Below are 20,781 nucleotides of genomic sequence, written 5' to 3' on the forward strand. Positions count from 1 at the left end.
AACTTTCAGGCCCAAAAGCACAAACAGCTGTGGACTGAAGAAGGAAAACAAGAAGGATGAGACACAAGCCAAAGCTGTAACTGGACAATTAAACCCCAATATGCAAATGAACCCAAACTTGTAAAAGTGTGAGACCTCGTGACCACTTGTCCATTTTGTGACCATTTTGGGTCCACCTTGGGTGTAGCCCTGCCCAGGCTCTTGTGCTGCCCAAGGTGTACCCTTAAAGGCCTTTCAATAAATATCTGCTTTATTCTCCAGCTCTGCCCAGTCTCTGTTCCAGGTCAGCCTTCCCAAGGCATCACCCATCCCATGACTCCACAATGGAGCAGCTCTCTTCCCTTAGGGAGGTGTTGTAGACACTGAGGAAGTTTGTGTGAATCCAGGAGGAACTTAAACAACTTTGCACAAGGAAATCCACTGAGCATCACCAGAAGGGTTGTGGACAGTGCAGCTGGCTCAGGAGAGCTGGGACACAGGTGTGTTTTTAGGCCAAAAGGGCGTTCAGGAGAGGCACCAAGTGCAGCTGCCCTGTTCATGGTGGGCCAGGGGAGCTCAGCCAGGCTGTGCTTTTGCACTCTGGGATCTTTGGCAGCGCAGCCAGTGCTGGATGCCCTCAGCTCCTCAGCTCTGCTTCACACTGAGGCTCACCTGCCTCCTCCTGTGCTGCCCCCCTGCTTTTGTCCAGCACTGCCTGAGCTGGGTCAGACCCCAAGGATTCTTTGCTGTGGGTGTTCTGCACAATTTCCCTGCTGGCTTTTCTGCTGGGACCATTCCCTAAGCCAGTCCCAAACCGACAGCAGTGCTTGGCAGTGTGAGGGACTGGCACAGGGGGCAAGAGTGGAGGGCAGTGTTGATCGTCTGAGCCAGAATTGCTGCTGATGGCCTCGTGTTGTGGAACCACAGCCTGTAAATCCTGCTGCCCTTCTGTCCACAGGAACCTTTGCAGATGAAACCTCTGCTGATGGTAACACCTGTCTGATAAAGTTAGAAGAGTTCTAATTTGCAGCAGCAAGCAGTGATTTTAGAGAATATCCCGTAGCTCCAAAAACTCCACATCAATCGTATCCAGCCTGAGAACAGGTTGCTGTCCTGTGGCAATGAGCTCTGCAAACTGCCAGAGCTGTGCTGCATCATTTGTAGCCCTACATGTAAAGAATTGAAAAAATATTTTCTCTTTCTCATTCCCTCTCTCTCTTTCATTATTCACATGAATAAAGCTAAAAAACTGCCGTTTTTTCCAGATTTGAATCCAAGGCTTTTAAAATGCCTGTGGCTTTTTTAACATTTAACTTCTCTGTTAAGAAAAAAAGAAAGTAGAAAATAAATTCCTACATATGTATAGGCATGTGAAAATATGTTCATATACAACTGCTGAGAAGAGTAAGTCCTGCTATCGTAACAATTTTAAGCAAGAAATGGTTCTGTGAAAAGCAAAGAGCAACACATCAGTGAAAGAAATGCTGGTATAAAACAATTGCACAGACTCCTCTGTGAGCTCTGACTGCTGTGCAGCTTTCTGGGAATTCAATAAAGCTCAGCTTATGGATGGCAGTTTATGGCTCAGAACAGTCGCTCAGGATTGGTAAATCTGCTCCCATAAAATGCAGAGATTTTTCAAGTGCTGAGTGCAGCCCCTTCTGCTCACAGATCTTCCTGTGTGTCCTGTGGAGACCACAGCAGTGCACACGTGGGAGCAATCCTGCATGGATTGTGTTTCTTGTCTGTTGTACGCTGCGGACATCTCCCCTTCTGCAGCCTGACATCCCGTATGCATTGACCCTTTGGACCCTTCCTCTGCAAGAGGAGCAGCTTTCTGTGCTTCCAAAATCACCACTGGCTCTGGAAACCTGAGAAATAGCTCGCTGAGGACAACACAAATGTAGGTCTGAGGCGTTTGTTGCACCTGAAAAGCCCAAACCAAGCAGCCACTGGCTGCAACAGTGGTGGGCCCAGCGTAGGGGGACAGGGTGGGACTGACATCCTGGCAGCACATTCCTCACTGAATTATGGGCCTGAGGCAGAGACCTCATTTTCTCCAGATGACTCTCAGGAAATACCCTCCCCATCAGCTATTATTGCTTAAATAATAGGGAGGGAAGTGCAACCGGCTTGAGCTATATCTGAGGTACTCCACAGGGCACATCCCAAATCTGCTACAGGGCAAGGCAGCCGAGAGGAGTGATTGTAAAGTCACTCAGTGGGCGTACACAGTTCTCTTTTTTTTTGCCCCAGAGTTACGAGGTCATGTGGAAAAGTACAGATAACTTGTTTAGAAATAGGTAATGCGCCGAAAAGAAACGTTACAGAATCTGTTCCTGGTCAACATTTGTGCATTGATCTGCCTCCAGTGATGGGGCCTCTAGGTAGGAAAACACACGTACAAATGTTTGCAGGATTAGAATCTTAAATGTTAAGTTTCCAGAAAGTCCAGTCCAGGAAGGGAAAAGCCTGTCGAGGGAGAGGTCTGCTGGGATTTGATTTATGAACAGGACATCCTGCTTAGCTCTGAGATCTCGCAGATACCATTCTAGTGAGGCCGCTGGGTTATTGTGATGGCAAAGAAAAGGAGCTCACCCTCTCCCTTGTCTGCCAAAGGCACTCAGACCTGTCTGGGCATCGTATCAGTGCTAAACATTTGGCATTTTTTATCATGTTTCATCACCGCTGTTTACTGAGCGATGTTAAAAATGCACGGCATGTGTGCAGCTCCCTGCTGGGAGGCTGACATGGCTGTCATTAATTAGTGACATGCTGGCATCTGTGCAATTAAGATCAGGGTTGATTCCATGACCTGGCCACAGAAGGTGACTGGCCAGAAAGCTGGGGCAAAAGGCAGGGTGAGCTAGAGCTCTTGTGTGTGGAGACCTAGGGTTCCTAGGAGGATATTTCCCGGTTCTTCTGGATCACTGCAGCTGCATCTGCATTTTCCACAGGCTGTGGCATGGGTCTAGCTCAGCCTGCGCTCTCAGATTTCCTCTCTGTGGGCACCAGGGTGCAGTGGGGATGTGAGAAAGGACGTTTCACTCCCACATCATTCTCTAGCAGGAGATAAGAGACCTCCAAGCCACGCTGTGGGGCAGTGATGTTGATGCATCTTTAGAAAGCTGCTTTGTTCTCTGGGATGCCCCAGCCACTGAAGGGCTGGCTGCCAGGGGCTGCCTGAAACTGTCCCCTGGCTTTGGCTGGAGCTGCAGCACTTCAGCCTCTCAGCACCTCAAGCTGCTTCTCTGCTACTTAATTAAATGATGCCAGGGCACATTCCCAGACATTAAGGCTGAGTCATCTACACTGTCCAAAGCACATCTGTGGTCCTTCAGATGTTTCCCAGACGTGGCTTGGAAGCCAGCAGAGCCTGGAGACCATTCTTAGTAGACATTTGAGATGAAACTGCCTTATTTTGGATGATAAGGAAGTTCAGTAGACTGGAAGCATGTCACAGTGGCTGGCCTTGGTGCCAGAGGACAAACCTGGGCACGTCTGAGACACAGCTCTGGACATGGTCTGGGCGTCTCCAGCTGCCTGTCCTTAGGATAGAAGGCTTTTTTGTTTACAGAGTGGTTGGATGGAAAGGATTTTATGGTGCATTAAAGGCCAGTGCTGGAGCTGGCTGTTCAGCTCAGGATAATACAGTGTAGCTTGGTGGGAGCTGGGTAAACTCACTTGTCTGGCTGCTCCCTCATACACCAGGGAAGGAAATATCTGCATTGGAAATGGCTAAACTGTGCTTACCTGTGTTTCCTTCTGGCCTTCTGACCACTGACAAAGCTAACTTTTTACCTTGTTTTATTCCTGATGTGTCATTTATTCACCGCATTCCTTTCTACCTGGCCCCACGACCCCCCAGATGAGTGCTGAATATTGTGCTTCTCTGGACACTGCAGGAAACCTCGAGCCCACCCTGTTGCCAGTGGGTTATTGGGAGGCATAATTCATGCAGGTGCAGATGAACAGAAGAGCCCTCCAGGGAGAGTGTCCTCCCTGCCTCATTCATTACCTTGGCACTGTCTGAATCCCTGCAGTTCATCTTCGTGCTTTGTCATTTTCATGGGAGTCCTGGCGCTTCACTTTTACCTCCAGATGAAGGGAGACCAAATCAGAACCCCCCCAGCTGCCTTCTGGAGCTCCCTCTGTCTTCCCATTGCCAGGGTCTCGTTATAGCCGTGTCACCTCTGGAATGAAGAAACTCAGGGTGGGCCTGGCTGCCCACAGTTTTCACTTGGAAATCCCCTGTTTCTAACCTTGTAAGTAGCCCTGAAGGTATGTGGGGCTGCTAAAATTAAGAGTCTGAGCCAGGACTGGGACGGGTGATGTGACAGCTGCAGAGTGGCCTTTGCAGAGGTTGTTAATCTGAGGGAGGGTGATTGAGCTGTGCCAGGCACACACACATATCACAGCTGCAGCAGTGCCTGCTGGGGATGTGATCAGAGATGATCAGAGACCCTCCCTCAGTGCAGGGCCCCCTGCTCAGGGCTGTGGGCACAGCCTCAGCCGTGGGGAGGTGGCAAATCTGGGTTCAGAGCACTCTGTCCTGGGTGCAAGAGCACTGCAGCCGTGTGACACAGAGCGCTTCGCAGAAATAACATTTCTTGGCTCAGTCAGAGAGGTGTGAAAAATTCAAGCTGGTGTTTGCACTGCTCTGTCCCTTCAGGGCTCTTGACTCTTCCCCAGGATTTTGCCCAGTCATCCCGTCTCCTTTCCCTTCTCAGCTCCCCAGAGCCATGGCTGAAGGAGTGGCCCGCATTCTTTAAGCAGGTTTGTGCTCATACACATCTCCTTCCACTCAGCTGCTCCTCTGACTCAGGTAATTCCTTGCTTCCAACTGGTTTGTGCCAGCCTCCTCTGCGGCCCAAAACTTGGCTCTCCTGCCACTTGGTCTCATTATACCCAAACTCTGGGACACATTCCGGTGTCTCTACCCAAACCTAGGCACAGGGGTGCAAACCACCTTTGCTTTCAAAGCTCCAAGTGGAGCTTCACACAGTGAATTGGGATGGAGTAGGTCCCGCCAGGGAAGCCATGCAAAACCCCCTGTGTTCCCAAAAGGGGATGTGCTGGGGAGAGGGTGGAGGAGAGGAGAAGCTGTGGTGTCAGCACTGGGAACAGGCCATTGAGAGCCAGAGGGCTCAACTGTCTTCCCTAATCTCATGCAGGGAGCCCGTGGCAAATTGAAACAGCAACTCAGCCTTCTCATGTCTGTCTCAACCACAAAGGAACAGCTTTTGGTGTGATGAGTGGGGAGAAAGCACATGTGCTTTATCAGCTGTCTCTGTCTGGGACAGAGTGGATCCGGCCCCACACAGGATGTCCTGGGGCGGCGTGGGTCGGAGCTGGCGTGGGCTGGGTGGGCACTGGCAGGGACACATGTGACTGGCCACAGGCAGAGGAGCTGCCCCTTTTTGTTCACAGGCGATTTCAAGGTGACTTTGAAGTGGTCTGTGGGATTTTGAGCAGCTTTGTCTGATTTCTGAGAAGAAGCTTAAAGTGTCTGCCAGCCGAGACTCCAGAAGTGAAATGACGTGCCCGACAGCCAAGCTCCCAGGACAGATCCCCTGTGGATGTATATCAGCACCTTCCCCTTGGTCCCATCAGCACTACTCTGGCTCCCAGCCCGTGCTCCCAGCCACCCTCCTCCAGTCAGCAGCACTGGAACAAATTCAGGTGTAATTGCTTCTCACAGGAAAAAAACCCCAAAACTGTAAAGAAAGGCAGCTCGCTTAGTGAGGATAAATCTAGGTCTCGCTGATTCCTTTTCCTTGAAGGAAAGCAGAGTTGTGATGCAGAGGCAGCGAGACAGGAATGCCATAAAACAAGCAAGGGTGGAAAAAGGTTTGCCACCTCACAGTCTTTTTTTTTCTGGTTTTTTTTTTTTTTCCCCTACATCCTTCTGCCACACAGCAGCTATCCAAAGGGAATTGAAGAAAACCAGAGGGCATGGCTACATGAACAGCCTTTGAAAGAGGCTGGGCTAGTTCTCATCATCATTATGTTGGGTTTTTTTCACCAGTACTACTCCACTGATTTTCACTGACACGGCTGTGAGACAGGCTTAATGTAGTGGAGAATTAAACCTTATGTATCTAGATTTGTTTTTCAGAGCTGTGCTTTTCTTACAGGGGAAAGAAAAAAATAAAAAGGTGCCTTGAGTTTAAAGGTAAGCTCCAAATCTTCACCACACCATGAAGATTTGCAGATATAAATCCCATTTAGATGACTTTCATAAACCACTGAAGTGCTCCACAGCAGCAGGATTTAACCTTGGGATGTTCACTTGCTGTAATGTGATTAATGAGCCTTTCCCCATGCATAGCAGATATCTAAGCAATTTTTTGTGTATGGAAGTGGAACAATTGTCCGGCTTTATGCAATGAGGAGCTACTTCAGTGTCTGCCCTGTGAAGAGACTTCAGTTTCAATGGGCTTCAAGATTGCACTTTTGTGTTAAGTGGAGCTGTGATCTTTTTCCAATGAGTGTTGCTATGCAGGGCCAATTTGTGACGTCCATTATTCTAAAATAAGTAACTTCTGCACAGCAGAAATATGCTCCACTTGCACTGCTAATCTCTCACACAAAGGCGTGTTTGGAAGAAAAGTTATTTATTGCAAGTAATAAATGCAGGTTCTCGAAAGCATTTATAACTTAGTTTCCAGAGCACTCCAGTTTGAAATAATTTCCTTTCAATTTTCTATATTTTTAATCTCTTTCCTGGCTGTTTTAGACCATATATCGCATACCTAATTATTCTCCGAAGGAGAATCTCAGCCATTGAGAATGGGATGTACTTAACAAAATTCTTCACGCAAGATTCTGTTCTTCAGGATTCAACTATGACCTGTTATACGAAGGGAAACATGCCTGTGTGAAATATGAATGTTATGTCAAGATCTCCTGCCTCACCTACAAATGGTTACAGATCTCACCTGTGTAGTTTATCAGCTCTTCTCAGTAATTGATAAAATTGTCCTTTAAATGTCCTCTAGTGGAAAATGCAAGCTGTAGTTAACACTCACACAGTTTTTCTGAAATAACACAGAGCTGGGGTGCAGTGGGATTTGCAGTTAGCTCATCTGGTTTTTTTATACTTTATCTTTCCCTCTGGACAAGCTGCATCTCTAAGAGCAGAATGGTTTAAATTTGTCCCAGAAGGACGCAGAAACCCTAATTTCATTGGAAACCATGTGAGTTACCAGCTACTGAGGACTCCACTTACTTGAGGAATCTGCTTGGGTTTTTTCAGGCTGTCCTTAAGCAGGTAAAATGCAAATATATCAATATTTGGGAGAGTTTCTATGATTAGTTTGACAGTTCTTTGTAGCTTTGACCATCAGGTGCCACGGGATTGGGAAGTGCAACCGAATAACTTCATGGCAGCAAAAAAGTGAATGTTTGCAGTCCTGTTTGACTCCTGTGTGAGGCTGGATAAGAGATCCTGACCCTTTTCCCTGCCCTAGCAGCAGCTGGCTCTGCTGTGCAGCTGCACAGCTCTTGCAGTGGGACAAGGGCTGACTCCATCCTGGTTGTGCAAAGGGTTTTGCATAGAGGATGAACTACAGCTGCATCCCTCTCTCATTTCATAATCACGAACGAATTTATAGTCATCCAAGTGGGTCTGAGGATAATTAGCCAAGTGGAAATGAATGCTTCTAGCAAATAATTCATGTGCTTAAAACCCCTGCTTGTCCTGTGTGTTTGACTTGCTGATGCCCCTTAGGAATGGGAGGAACTGCAGGTGTTCCTGTCATCTCTCCGCCTTTGGAGGGAGGGAGAAATGAGAGTTCAAAGGGGGAGTTAAACCACTTTGGTTATACTAAAGTCACAAAAAAAAAATCTCTGTGTCTGTAGTGGAAATATCCACATTTCCCTTTCATTTTCAAAATCCTTCCAAGATTTCATTCTTTCTGGCAGACTGTGTTAGTCAAAAGGGGTTTTTCTCTGTTCTCTAAAAGACCTTTTGTTTGACTGCTCTGTCATCTGGGGAAACGCTTCTCCATAACAAGTTTGCCTTGAATTGGTTTGGTTTGATTTTTATTTCATCTTGTAACCCACAACAAAACTTTTACCCCAGCGTAACCAGTGTTTTCATGAAGTTCCCTACGAAACACAGGGCAAGCTGTGTTGGCTGCATGCTGTGGGAGTGGGAAATGAAAGGACAGCCAGTCCCTTAGCAAGGTGTAAAACCTGTGTGGGACCCAGGTTCAGCAACTGAGTTTGTGGAGTGCAGGCACTGGGCTGTGAGATGGGAATTGTCCAGAGCAGATGGACAGAATTTCCATCCAGCAGAGCACGAATTTCTATCTGCAGCCAATTCCAAGGCATCCATACATTGCTGTTTCAGCCCATTCTAACATGTGTGATGCTGCATGGCTGGGATGTCCTATTTCATTGCTTTTGGAGGCTGCTGGGTGCCTCTGGAAGCCAGCGTTTTCTGGGGATTCTTCCCTCCCCAAAAATCACGCTGCTCTGATCACAGTTTAAAGGGAGACTGCAAAAAGCTGTGAACTAATCTGTAAAGTTGTGGCTCGCTTCTCTTTCACCTCCCTCCTCGGGACACGTCTCCAGTGTGAAGCTGGTATTTGTGCTGGTATTAAGCTGTGCCCTGGGGGAGGCACCCCTTAAATGAGTCAGGAATTCGCTGTGTGCCTGCTTAGCACACTGCAGCCGTGCCTGCTCGGTCCTGCCGTCCTCAATTTCCATTTGTGCCTCTGGGAAGAGAGAAGAAAGCTCTTCCCCTGGTGCTGTCACAAGTAATATGCTGTCCAGGCTGGCTGCACGCAGGAAGAGGGGGAATGCCTCCCCTGCCCAGGGCTTGTGCCATTCCCTGGGGAGCTGATCAGCATCCATGCTGACCTGGATACCTGGGAATGACACAGAGAACAAACCTCACTGAGGTAACTGAAAAGAAAAAATTCCTTTAGGCATCATACTGTGGTCACTCTTTGAACACCGTGAGCAGGGGGTTCCACACGCCCCCATGAATATCTGCAGAATTGCTGAATTCCCTCATGCAGCCAGGGTTTGAAGGTAACTCACCAGAACATTCTTGGGCTCGTTCTGGAGGCTGGAAATTCAGCTCCACTCCCAGAAAGCCTGAAAGCTCTTACCTAGGGGTCGAGTTAGCAAGTATAAAGAAGGGTTCAAGTTAGTTGGCTGATCCGTTGGAGAGGTGCTCTGGTTTTTTACAGCTATTTATGCAAGAGTGTGGATATGTATATACACACACCAAGAAATATGGGCTGTTCCCTTGGCCTTATCCCACTTTCCATGAGCAGAAGTGTTGCCCTGGAAGCTGTAGCCGTTCACCTCTCGAAATCTGCCACCTGTCAGAGCGATCTGAGATTTGCTGGTGACAACTGAGTGCTAATGTCTGCCATCCTTGCCCTGCAAATAGCCGAGGCATTCCAAGTCCCAGGCCCCTGGCCCTTGCGTCAGCTCTCCTCCCCAGGATTAGTTCAATCTCAGCCAATCACCCAGTGGCCATTTGGAGTGATTCACTCTTAGCAGTATCTTCAACACTCACCAAAACTTCAGGGGGAAAATGAGTCATTTCACATTATAGAAAGTCATATCTTGCCCTTGGTATTTCTATGTATACATGAGTGATAATCATTTATTTTTAGATCGATTTCTCCAGCATTAAATGCTGCTCCCTTTGAGAAAGGCCATCTCGAGAGCCACTGCTAATATTCTGCTTATTGCAGGAAAGCTATAGGTGCTCATTTATTCATTCATGCGGTTGAATGACAGGGAGGCTCAGCAGCAGCTGATTGTTGGGAGTCAGCCTGCAGCCAGGGGCCCTGTTGCTCGGCTTATCTGCCCAATATGTGTTCAATAATGCAGTGAAATCATCCCCTTTCTGGCGTTTGCTCGCTGCTTGAATCACTTGGGTCTGCCTCCGAGACCGTCTGGCGATGACGCAGAAAATCCTGGCTTTTCAAGGGGGAGCCATTAGAAAAGGTATTTGTCACGGTGTCCTGGAGAAGATCTTGGCATTGGATAACCAAAACCAGGCAAAGGAATAAAGCAGAGCCTCAGGCCTCATTAGCATCCCAAGGAGCCAAAGCGTTCACCACGGCAGCTGTGAGTGGATGTGGTCTTGGTCCAAGAGCACCCACAGCACGTCTGTTTTGGGACCTGTGGCTGGTTTGGGATGTGCCAGGCCTGGTAGTGCACCCAAAATCTTCATTTGCAGCGCCCTGTGAATAACAGCCTGGCTTTTTGTGTACCTAATACAGCAGTGCTCCTGCCTCGGGGTCACCTGGCCTCGCCTCACCCAGTTCTGCCCATGGCAGGTCCATTCCCTGCCCAGTGTGAGGAGGGCAGCACAAATTCCTTGGTAATTCCTGAGGGGTCCAGCTCTTTGACAAGCACAAACTTCCATCACCTTCTCATACATCAGCAGAGAAAGGCAGGGAATGCCATCTGGCCAAGAGAGGCATTTCAGAGCTCTGCCTGAGGGGACGTGGGACAACTTTCTGCTGCACTTCGTCTTCACAGAAAGTCTCTTGAGTTTTATACACATATGTTTGTAAATGTACATTTCCATTCCCGATAGCATGCAAAATGACATTTAAAAATCCAAACGTACAGCTATGTGTCACAGTGAGGAATTTTGCAATTTGTTGAGATTTTGCTCGCTGCCCCCGCACCCCCAAACTGAAGAGGGTTCGGATATAATTCCACAGTGAAGCGGCTTTCAGCCCAATGTGAGATAATTTTATTAATGAACCTTAAATAACAGCAACCTCTGTGTGAGGGGATCTGTGTGGCTCAGTAGGCAGTCGCTGAACACCTTGGGGAGTTCCCCCTATGCCCGTCTGGCCCCTCAGCATCTGCAGCGGCAGGATCCCATTTCACAGCCCCCAGCAGGGAATGTGTTCCCACATTCCCGGAGTTTGAAGCCTGGCCCCTGGGGTTTGGGCTGTGTCCCTGCGGAGGAGATGTGCAGGTCCTCAGGCACAGAGGGGGAGCAGGGGAGAAGCTGGGCAGTGCAGGCACTGCGTGCTGCCTGTGGATGAATTCCTGTCTCCTCCCAGGGCGGCACAGTGGGTCGAGCTGTGCCAAGCTTGGCCGGTGCCTTTCTCATTTGAGCCTCCTGCCCTGTAGCCTATATTTTTTGGGAAATTCCAACTGCCTTTGCCCTTCTGTATGGAGATGTTTTTTCCCTCCCTGCTCCTCTCCTGCCTCTCCCCTGGCCTGCAAGGCCAGAGTTCATCCCTCTCTGGAGCCTCTCTCTGAGTCTTGTTCCCCAAGAAGTTCCCCTTGAGGCACTTCCCTCTGCAACCAATAAAACCTGGTCCAAACTGTGACTTGCCCTCCTTCCCATCTTCCAACTGTTAAATGCAATTTTAGATATAAACTCTCCAGATTAAAGAGACAACAGAGACATTTTACTATCATGCTGGCTCCTAAGCTGTATAAATATTATAAATTGTGGAGCCAGACTCAGCTCTGACTGAACTTTCACATCAAGCTTTAGTTTGATGTTGAACTAAGGTGACACCCCGATTTCAAGAGTACTGACTTATCCCCTATTGGTGTTTATTAAATAGAGTTCATCTCACGGCCTCCTTCCTGCATCATGGAAACACTGCCAGTGTGACTCCAAGTGGTGTTTTCCTTCTCTGTCTTCCACTGTTCACCAAAGGTTTCCAGGGAAAACAGGGCTCAGGCAGCATCTGTGTAGGACCTGCTCGAGCACAGATGTTACATCACTTTGGCTCGGGATGACAGAACATAATTATCAGAAAACATTTCTAAGTAACAGGCTCATTGTCTGCTCTGTTTAAGATGATTTCTGGCAAATGCTCACATGGCAGGCAAAAGACCAGCCATCTTCTTATGGCAGGAGAGATGTGTGTGATGAATATGCATGGGAAGGGCCCGAGTGAGAATCGAGTCTGTGAGATGTCTGTCTCCTTACAGTGAAGCTTTCTTGCTACCTCACAGAGAAAACAAGGAAAAACCAAGGGAATAGACAGGCTGTGCATGATGGAGGATGTGTGCCTGAAATGTGACATTCAGCGGTTTGGCCGTTTTTACTGCAGCAGCAAAACACGTTCTCAGCTGGCTTAGGAGAGGAAGTCAGGCAAGTACTTTGCATGCCTCCATTAGGACATATTTATGTTTTATGTGACTGGATGACATAAACCACTGGTTCTCATCTCTTTCTGGAGCTGTGAAATCTGGCTGCGTTCATGCTGCACCAGGCCTGCTGGAAGTCAGCACATCAGTGAGGATCTCTGTTGTTTGGGAGCCATGGCCATAGAAATTACCAAAACAGATAGCACAGTGTAGTGCTGCTCGTTATTTTCCCTGCCTGCAGTCCAGCTGCAGAGCACGCTTTCCTATTCTCCCTCTCCAACACTTCTGGCAGAGAGAAAAGAAGCTTTTCAAATCTCTTAAATGATTGCTTTTGTAGTCTTCAATGTTTTTAAATCCTTCACAACTGGAACGTGTTGCCCAGAGAAGCAGTGGATGCTTCATCCTTGGAAGTGTTCAAGGCCAGGCTGGACAGGGCTCTGAGCAGCCTGGTCAAGTGGAAGGGGGTTGGAACAAGATGATCTTTGTGGTCCCTTCCAACCCAAACCGTTCTGTGATTCTGTGACGATTCTATGATTCTAAGATCACCTTGTTTGACCTTTGTACGATGGTATGTGTGACTTTGAATTTATCCTCCGGTTCCAAAAGCCAAGTGAGCTTTTGTTTGAACAGCATTTTTTGTGGAAGTTTTGCCAGATGTGAAGGAATCGAGTAATGGCCTTGTTAATGAGTCTCTTGACCGACTGTGCTCGGTTTTGGATGTGTGCCAGAACACTGTTTTCCTCAATTCAGTTTCTCTGCTCCCTTTAGCAGTCCTTTGCCTGGTTTGATAAGGAGCTATCTCCACTTTGTACGGCTCCCTTGGCAAGGCAACCTGGATGTTGGAACCCTGGGCACTGAGAATTTTAAACTCTCTGTGCTGACAGGCACTGATCCCCAAGCAAACACTGTATTTGACCTGAGGCTGGGGAGAAGGCTCCCAAAATTGAGTGACAGCACTGGGATTGTGGGTGTGGAGTTTGAATAGAAATGTGTAATATCACATGCTGGAAAACTTGGAGCTTAAGGGTTTAGAATATAGTAGTATATATACATGGCAAGATGGAGGTTTTAGGGCAGAGGCTGAACCCTTCTTTTTCACCTTCTTCTCAATGGGTCTGGGTGCTATTTTGTAATTGGACAGAAAAATCCGCATTGTGGGCCACAGGTGGTTGGTTATTGGGTTAAAAGTAAAAATAATTTAGGTGTCATTTCTTAATTGGACAGTTTATCCTTAAAAAGCCTTGTCGAGAGAAAGATGGGGGGCCGATTTTAGTTTGTTAGCTGGAAGTGCTGTAGCACTCACAGTTTGTGAGACTGTAATGTAGATAAGGATTAATAAACATCTGAGTCCAAACACAAACTACTGGCTCAAGCATTTAATCCTGACTCTGACAGAAAAGAAAACACAACACCTGGACACTTCTGTCTGGGGAGCTGGTAGAGACCCTGACTGAGCTCTAATGGGTGACAGCCTTTGACAGGGACCTGCTCCCACCACGACTTGTCAGATCAGGGGGTGCCTCAGAATTCCGATTCCACAGAAGGCTGCATGGCCATGTGCAGCCTTGTGCTCCTAGGGCTGACCCTGGGAGGCGCTTACCTCGTCTGTGTGGTGTCAACACGCTCACCTCCCATGGAAATACCTGCTGGTGGAGGACATTCCGTGTCCCTCAGGCAACCTTGGATGGTCAGCTCATGCAAAAGGAGTTTCCTGATGCCCAGAGTGACCTGTCCCTGCCAGGCAAAGGGCTGCTGCCTTGAACAGGCCACCCACCCCAGGGGCTGGCATCACCTCCTGGCCAGCCAGCAGCCAGCTTGAAGGTAATTAGGGAATCCTGGGCAGACTGCAGACGATTTTGTTGGGTACTTGTGATGGAGTAATATGAGGGAAGGTGGGAAAGAGGACAGTGTGCACTTAGAAACCATTCATGATATTTATTTAATTGCAGCTTGTTTGTTGATTTTTGTCGTTTGGGTTTTTTTGGTTTGGTTGTTGGTTTCGTTTTTTTTTTTCCTTAAAACAACTCTGAAAGTCTTAATTGCAAAGAAGCACGATGTGTTTATCAACAGCAGAACACAGAACTGTTTGTTGAGATGTGGCATTTTTAGCTTCTGCTCCCTTGAGCTGCTGCTGAGACATTGAGAAATACTTGTTTAGTGGCCTTAGAGTTGTGTAAATCATTTTAGTCAACAAATTTGGCTGCTCTGTCAAGTTAAGGTGACCTTAAAATGCAATAACATTAGGCTATTTGCTTTTGCAACATTAATGTAAGTACTTTTGCTTATAAACAAGAAGCAGCTATAAAAAGGACTTATTCAGTCTTGAGTGTGCAATAGTGTTCCTTCCACAGGGAACAACCTTTTCCAGAAAAAAACCCCTAAACTACCATCTGGCTGAAGCCTGTGGAAATAGTTCCATTCGCTTCAACCAAATCAAGATTTGTCACAACAACAGAATAAGTTCTGGGTGTCCAAATTCCCTATCTCTCCCAGATGCACAGACATGAATTTTGGCCCTCTATATTTATTATTAATGTAAATCCCCAAGTATTCCTAAACTCTGTAATCAGAAAATGAAGGTGAAAACCCTAAAGCTCTCCCTTTAGTTCAGATCTCCATTTTCCCATGAAAGACAATTGCCTGTGCCATGGAAGCATGTCAGCAGCTTCCCTGTTGTATGGATTATATCCTCTAATTTGCATAAATATCTTTAGATTTAGGTCTCTTTTCCCATTAAAGCCCTGAGAAGAACAAGAAGGAGAAAGAGGAGGAGGTCTCAGGACTCTAGTGGCCAGAGCAGAAAAGCAAAAGCAGAAACAAAACAGGGAAATCTATTTCCCATTGAAAATTATCAAAAAGTAAGTTTTCCAAGCCCGTTCCTGATGCATCCATAGTGACTGTAGAGATAAGAGGTGTGTGTGTGAAGGCCTTTGGAAGACTGAGGTAAAAAAACCAAAACAACCCCAACCCCCCATAAAAAGCTGTATGCAAATGACTTCAGAGCTATTTGTGACACTGACAACATTTCTTTACTCCTGAAACAATAATGGGAATAAAGGGGAAAAGTGGGAGGAAGAAGAGGAAATGAAACAAATGGAATTTTGGCAGTAGAATATATCAGGAGCACTTAGGTACTTTTGAAAATGTTATTCAGATTTCCCAAGTAGCTGTGGCCATGGCTCAATGAGATCATAAATCAACTTTCGGGGCACTTAGCACTGACCCAAATCCATTACAACCACACAGCACAAGGCATTGAGCTGCCACCCGAATTTTGCTGCATCTCATTCACCAGACAGCACAGCTTTGGATGGGTTAATGTTATTAAAGCAGCTTTCAAGCAAACCAGGTGCTCTGTGTGCTCCTGGAGGAGGCACGAGGCCAGGGTGACAGGGTAGAGACACTGGGCCATGGGTTGTGGCTTATGCAATGGAGAGGCAGCAGTGTGAGTGTGATGGCTCAGCTCAGCTTTGTCCTGCCAGGGGAGAGCAGCAAGGCTTTGGGAAGCTCCTTGGTCCCCAGCCTCCACTGAAATAAATGCATTGGGAAAGTGGGATCTTCTGAAAACCCCTCTGGGTGCCCTCACAAATGCACCTCCTGGTGCTGAATTCTCACCAGAAACCACAGGAATTACGGAATTTCTCCATCATTTCCACAGACTTGGACATCACCTTCCCCTGTGGTCCATGCTCCCTTGGGCTGCACCAACCTGCTCATCCCCAGGGGATGCCCTTTGGCGGGCACTTTGGAAGATGAAAGTGAAGAAAACTTAGGAAAGAAAAATGAAGAAAATTTCACAATTCACGTGTTCCAAGGATTTTCCTGGTGGAAGGGATGAGGAACTTGGGAAGCTGCACCTGACTGAACCCCACTTTTCCCTGGTCAGGGTCAGGGTCAGGGCTGTGGAGCACGGGGAAGGCACCACTGGCAGAACCTGGATCCAGGCATGACCCTTCAGCCTGGAACAGACACTGTGGAGCCTCAGGGAAGCTCAAAGAGGAAAAGGATGAGCCTCTTTAATACGTAGCAGGGAGTGGGCAGCCTCGAGGTTTCCTTCAGCAAGCTCTAGATCTTGGCAGGATGAATTTTGGGGTGCTCCGCAGAGCAATTACGTGATGAAAGGGACCTTGGGGTAGGAACTTCAAACTGAAAGAGAGTAGGTTCTCCAAACTGAAAGAGAGTAGGCTTAGATTAGATGTTAGGAAGAAATTGTTCCCTGTGGGGGTGCTGAGGCCCTGGCACAGGTTGCCCAGACAAGATTTGGCTGCCCCATCCCTGGAAGTGTCCAAGGCCAGGCTGGACAGGGCTCTGAGCATCTTGGTCAAGTAGGAGGTGTCCCTGCCTATGGCAGGGGGCTGGAACTGAATCATCTTTGTGGTCCTTTCCAACCCAAACCATTCCATGATTTTATGATTCTAGCTTGGTTGCTGTGAGAAGCTCCGAGGACAGTGAGGCATAGAGAGAAAATACCTCCTTCTGAGGAGTTTTCTAACGTGAAGCTGAATGACTTTGCGCTGCAACAAGCTGAGGACCTTGAAAGAAGAGTTTCAAGGCAGGAGGCAAAGGCCCCTGAGGTCAGCTGAGGTCCATGGGAGGCTTTACTTGTGCTGTGTCACTGTGGCAGTGATGCAAGGTCAGGTGAGGCTGGCTCTAATGGCACACAGCTCACAGGATGCCTGGGGAGCCGAGGCGAAAGGGGCACTCCGAGTTGCTAATGCCTTCATCTGGGTCAACAACTAATAGTCAGACACTGATTCACAGAACTTCCCTTCCCTGAGAGGTCCTGTCAATAGATGTATTTTTTATTTTTTTAAAAACAGTGAGGAAGTGAGCAGCCCTGCTGAGGATTAAGTGCTCCCCATGTCTGACCTCAGTCATGCTGGCTTTGCCCCAGCCCAAGCTTGCCTCAGGCACTCCTCTCTGATTTTCTCCACATTTCCCCCTCATCCTTTGCCCCACTTCCTTCTCCTCCCTCCTCTCCTCATGTTGGGGCTATCCAAGATTGAATTCCTGCCAGAGTAGGGAACAAGTGTTGAAATCCCATTTCCCCCCCCCCCCCCCCCCCCCCCCCCCCTTTTTTTTTTCTGTGAAATGCAATTCTTGTTCCCTGGTCATCTTATTCTCAGAATATCCCGTGCTGGATGGACCCCTTGCCCCTTTCCTGATCCCAGCCCTGCACAGCTGCACAAAGAGGTCAATCAAGTTGCAAAAACAGCTTTTCCCCCATGGCTTGGTCTGGCCCTGAAGGCCCCTGGCTGGTGCCAGTTCCTGTGCTCAGGAGAGTCCTGCTCACCACAGCTCCAGCTGGCTGCCTCAGAGGTTGGCTGGAGCCCACTCACACTTTCTGGGGGCTATTTCAGTTTGGACTTTAAATACAGCAAAAGATGCTCAACAAATTTCAGCCAGGATCCTTTAATCACAACCATGAAGTAGTGGAGTTTTCAGTTCTTGGAGAAGTAGGGAATGGGATCAGCAGAACTGCCGCCTTGGATTTCCAGAGGACAAGCTCTGGTCTGTTTAGGAGTCTGGTGGACAGAGTTCCTCAGGAGGCAGCCCTAAAGGTCAAAGAGGTCCAGGAAGACACAGGGATTTTCAAGAAGGAAATCCTACAGGCACAGCAGGAGCAGGCCATCCATCCCCATGTGCCAAAGGGCTGGCCTGGCAGAGCAGAGAGCTGTGGCTGGAACTCAGGGAATAAAGGAGCATTTATGACTTTTGGAAAAAGGTGCAGGCAACTCAGGAGGGCTACAAGGATGTTGTGAGGTCATGCAGGGAGAAAATCAGAAAAGCCAAAGCCCAAATAGAACTTAATCTGTCTGCTGCTGGAAAAGACAATAACAGTTGTTTCCATAAATGCATTATCATCCAGAGGAGGGCTAAAGGAGACTGTCCACCCTTTCTTGGATTTGGGGGGAAATGCAGTGACAAAGGCTGAAATATTTGATGCCTTCTTTGCCTCAGTCCTTAGTAGTAAGACCAGCTGTTCTCTGGGTGCCCTGATTTGGAACACAGGGAGCAGCATGAGGACCCATAATCCAAGGGGGAATCACCAGCAACCTCCCACAAGATGTACAGACACACACAAGTCTGTACAGGATTCATCCAAGGGTGCTGACAGAGTTTCCAAGCCATTTCCCATAATTTACCAGCAGTCCTGGTTAACTGAGGAAGTTAGCGTTGACTGGAAGTCAGTAAATGTGCTGTCCGCCTAAAAGAAGGACCAGAAGGAGGATCCTGGGAGCTACAGGTCTGTCAGCCTGACCTCGGTGCTGTGAAGGTCATGAGGCAAATCATCCCAAGTGCCATCACGTGGCACATGCAGGACAACCAGGGGATCAGGTCCAGCTGGCATGGGTTTGGGAAGGGCAGGTCCTGCTTGACAAACCTGATCTTCTGTGACCAGGTGACCTGCTTAGCGGGTGAGGGAAAGGCTGTGGATGTTGTAGTAAGGCTGTCTTTACTAAAGACTCTGATGTCAACTCCCACAGCGTTCTCCAGGAGAAACTGGCTGCTCATGGCTTGGGAAGGTGCACTCTTTGCTGGGCTAAAAACTGGCTGGATGGCCAGGTCCAGGGGTGGTGGAGAACAGAATTACATCCAGCTGGTGACCAGGCATGAGCAGGGCTCCCCAGGACTCAGTACTGGGGCCAGTTCTGTTCCATATCTTTATTAATTGTCTGCATGAGGCGATTGAGGCACTCTCAGTCAATCTAAATCGGGCAGGAGTGCTGTGCACTGCAGGAAGGACATTGAGGGGCTGGAGCATGGCCAGAGGAGGGCAGTGGAGCTGGGGAAGGGTCTGGAGCACAAGTCTGATCAGGAGGTGCTGAAGGAGCTGGGCGTGTTTAGTCTGGAGAAAAGGAGGCTCAGGTGGGAGCTTCTCACTCTCCACAACTCCTTTACAGGAGGTTGTGGCCAGGTGGGGTCACTCTCTTCTCCCAGGTAAAACAAGAGACAGGAGAGGAGGAAATGATCTCAGATTGTGCCAGGGGAAGTTCAGGTTGGATATTAGGAAAAATTTCCTGATGGTCAAGCATTGGAACAGGCTGGCCAGGGAGGTGGTGGAGTCACCAGCCCTGGAGGTATTTAGAGGGTGTGTAGATGTGGTGCTTGGGGACACAGGTTAGTGGCAGCCTTGGAAATGCTGGGTTAATGGTTGGACTTGATGATCTTGGAGGTCTTAATGCCTTAAGTTTTAACTTTCATATTTGCAGATTCTGTGCTGCCTGGGGATGTAGTTTTGAGCCTTACATTCAGTGTCACTCAACACTCTTCACAGGGAAGGGAGACAAAGCAAATCCTTTTCCTGCTGAGGACCAAGGACAACTTTCAGCCCAAAAGCACAAACAACGGTGGACTTCAGAGAGAAAACAAGAAGGATGGGACCTCACAATCTGAAGCTATAACTGGACAATTAAACCTCAATATGCAAATGGACCAAATCTTATAAAAATGTAAGATCTTGTAACCAGACAGCCATTTTGTGACCATTCTGGGTCCACTCTGGGTGCAGCCTTGGTCTGGCCCCTGTTCTGCCCAAGGTGTATCCTTAAAGGTCTTTCAATAAATACCAACTTTATTCTCTAGCTCTGTCCAGTCTCTGTTTCAGGTCAGCCTTCTTAGGCATCAGTCTTTTCTAGGCTACACTGTTCTATGATTCCATGATTTTAGGTCTCACTATTTCCTTCTCATCCCCAATCCCTGCCCTCCAGAGCTTGGCCATTTCTGTAAAGGACATGTCCTTCAGGGAAATATTTTATGCCTTTCTTGATGTCTTTTATTTATCCATTAATGTAAACTCTGTCTGTGACAGGCTTTTAGCATGACTGTTTCTGTGATCAGCTGTTTACTTCTTTTTCCTTTGGGTTTTGCCTGTAACAAAAATGATTTACCATTGGGAAGCCTTTCCTTGCCTGTTTTTTAACTCAAATTTGCTGCCTCTTGTCATATATATTTTTTTTCTTCATTTCTCCTAGACTTACCTCTTTGTGTGTTTGCCACTGCATCAGTCTCCTCAGCCAAGGTGACATTTTTCTGGGCAAAAGCGATTATTTCCCAAACCAGGTTAGGTACGTCAGGAAAAGTAAGCAGAATTTAGACCAGCAGAAGAACACAACTTTATTTTATTCAGGGAGAATATTAAGATAAATCTTCCAAATCACCCTCCTCCAAATATAAGCTGAGTCTTCTGACATAAATCAGCCAATTTAGCTGCTGGTAAAGGCTTTGTAGTGTAGGCAAGTGCTCCTAAGTGGAGCAGGCTGAAGTGCTGCTGGTTTGACTCAGTTGCTGCACATCAGGTCAATAAGGTCACTGCTCCCCTTGTGCAACTTTTCTGCAGGTTCATGCAGATCCCCAAGGGAGAGAGGCTCTGCACTGAACCTTTCTGCATTTGTTGTTCTCACATCCTGGGTGTCTTCTGGCAGCACTCGTCATATGCATCATTGCTCAATTCCAGGCTCTCGTGTTCTCAGGTCTCTTTACAGGCAGGATGGGATGTGGCTGGTGGAGCTCGGGGTTGTCTGGGCTTGAGTGCAGTGAATCACCCTCACAGAGTAATCTCCCTCTGCCACTGATGCTGAACTGCTGCAAGCTGTTCCTACTCAGCAAAGCACATAAGCCAATTTCTGGCTCCATTTCCATTCAGCAGAACACTTAACTGTGAGTTTAATATTAAACTCATGCTCAAATCCCCTAGCT

The 20,781-nt window shown here is 47.9% G+C and overlaps 1 protein-coding gene across 2 annotated transcripts in view; it reads left to right on the forward strand.

Moving 5' to 3' along the window:
• The window catches only part of HSF2BP (heat shock transcription factor 2 binding protein), a 66,528-nt gene that overhangs the window by 44,323 nt on the left and 1,424 nt on the right, over nucleotides 1-20,781 (forward strand). Inside the window, exon 8 of one of the 2 annotated variants that reach the window (XR_009207553.1) lies at nucleotides 19,361-19,535. Coding sequence is in view for 1 of the 2 variants with exons in the window: in XM_058419356.1 (XP_058275339.1) it covers nucleotides 19,361-19,479 (119 nt within the window). In the remaining variant the exon portion in view is untranslated. Of the gene's footprint in view, nucleotides 1-19,360; nucleotides 19,668-20,781 lie in introns of those variants that run through there. The other variant, XM_058419356.1, reaches the window with a different exon arrangement.

Source organism: Hirundo rustica, chromosome 2, assembly GCF_015227805.2.
Source record: "Hirundo rustica isolate bHirRus1 chromosome 2, bHirRus1.pri.v3, whole genome shotgun sequence".
Classification (NCBI taxonomy): domain Eukaryota; kingdom Metazoa; phylum Chordata; class Aves; order Passeriformes; family Hirundinidae; genus Hirundo; species Hirundo rustica.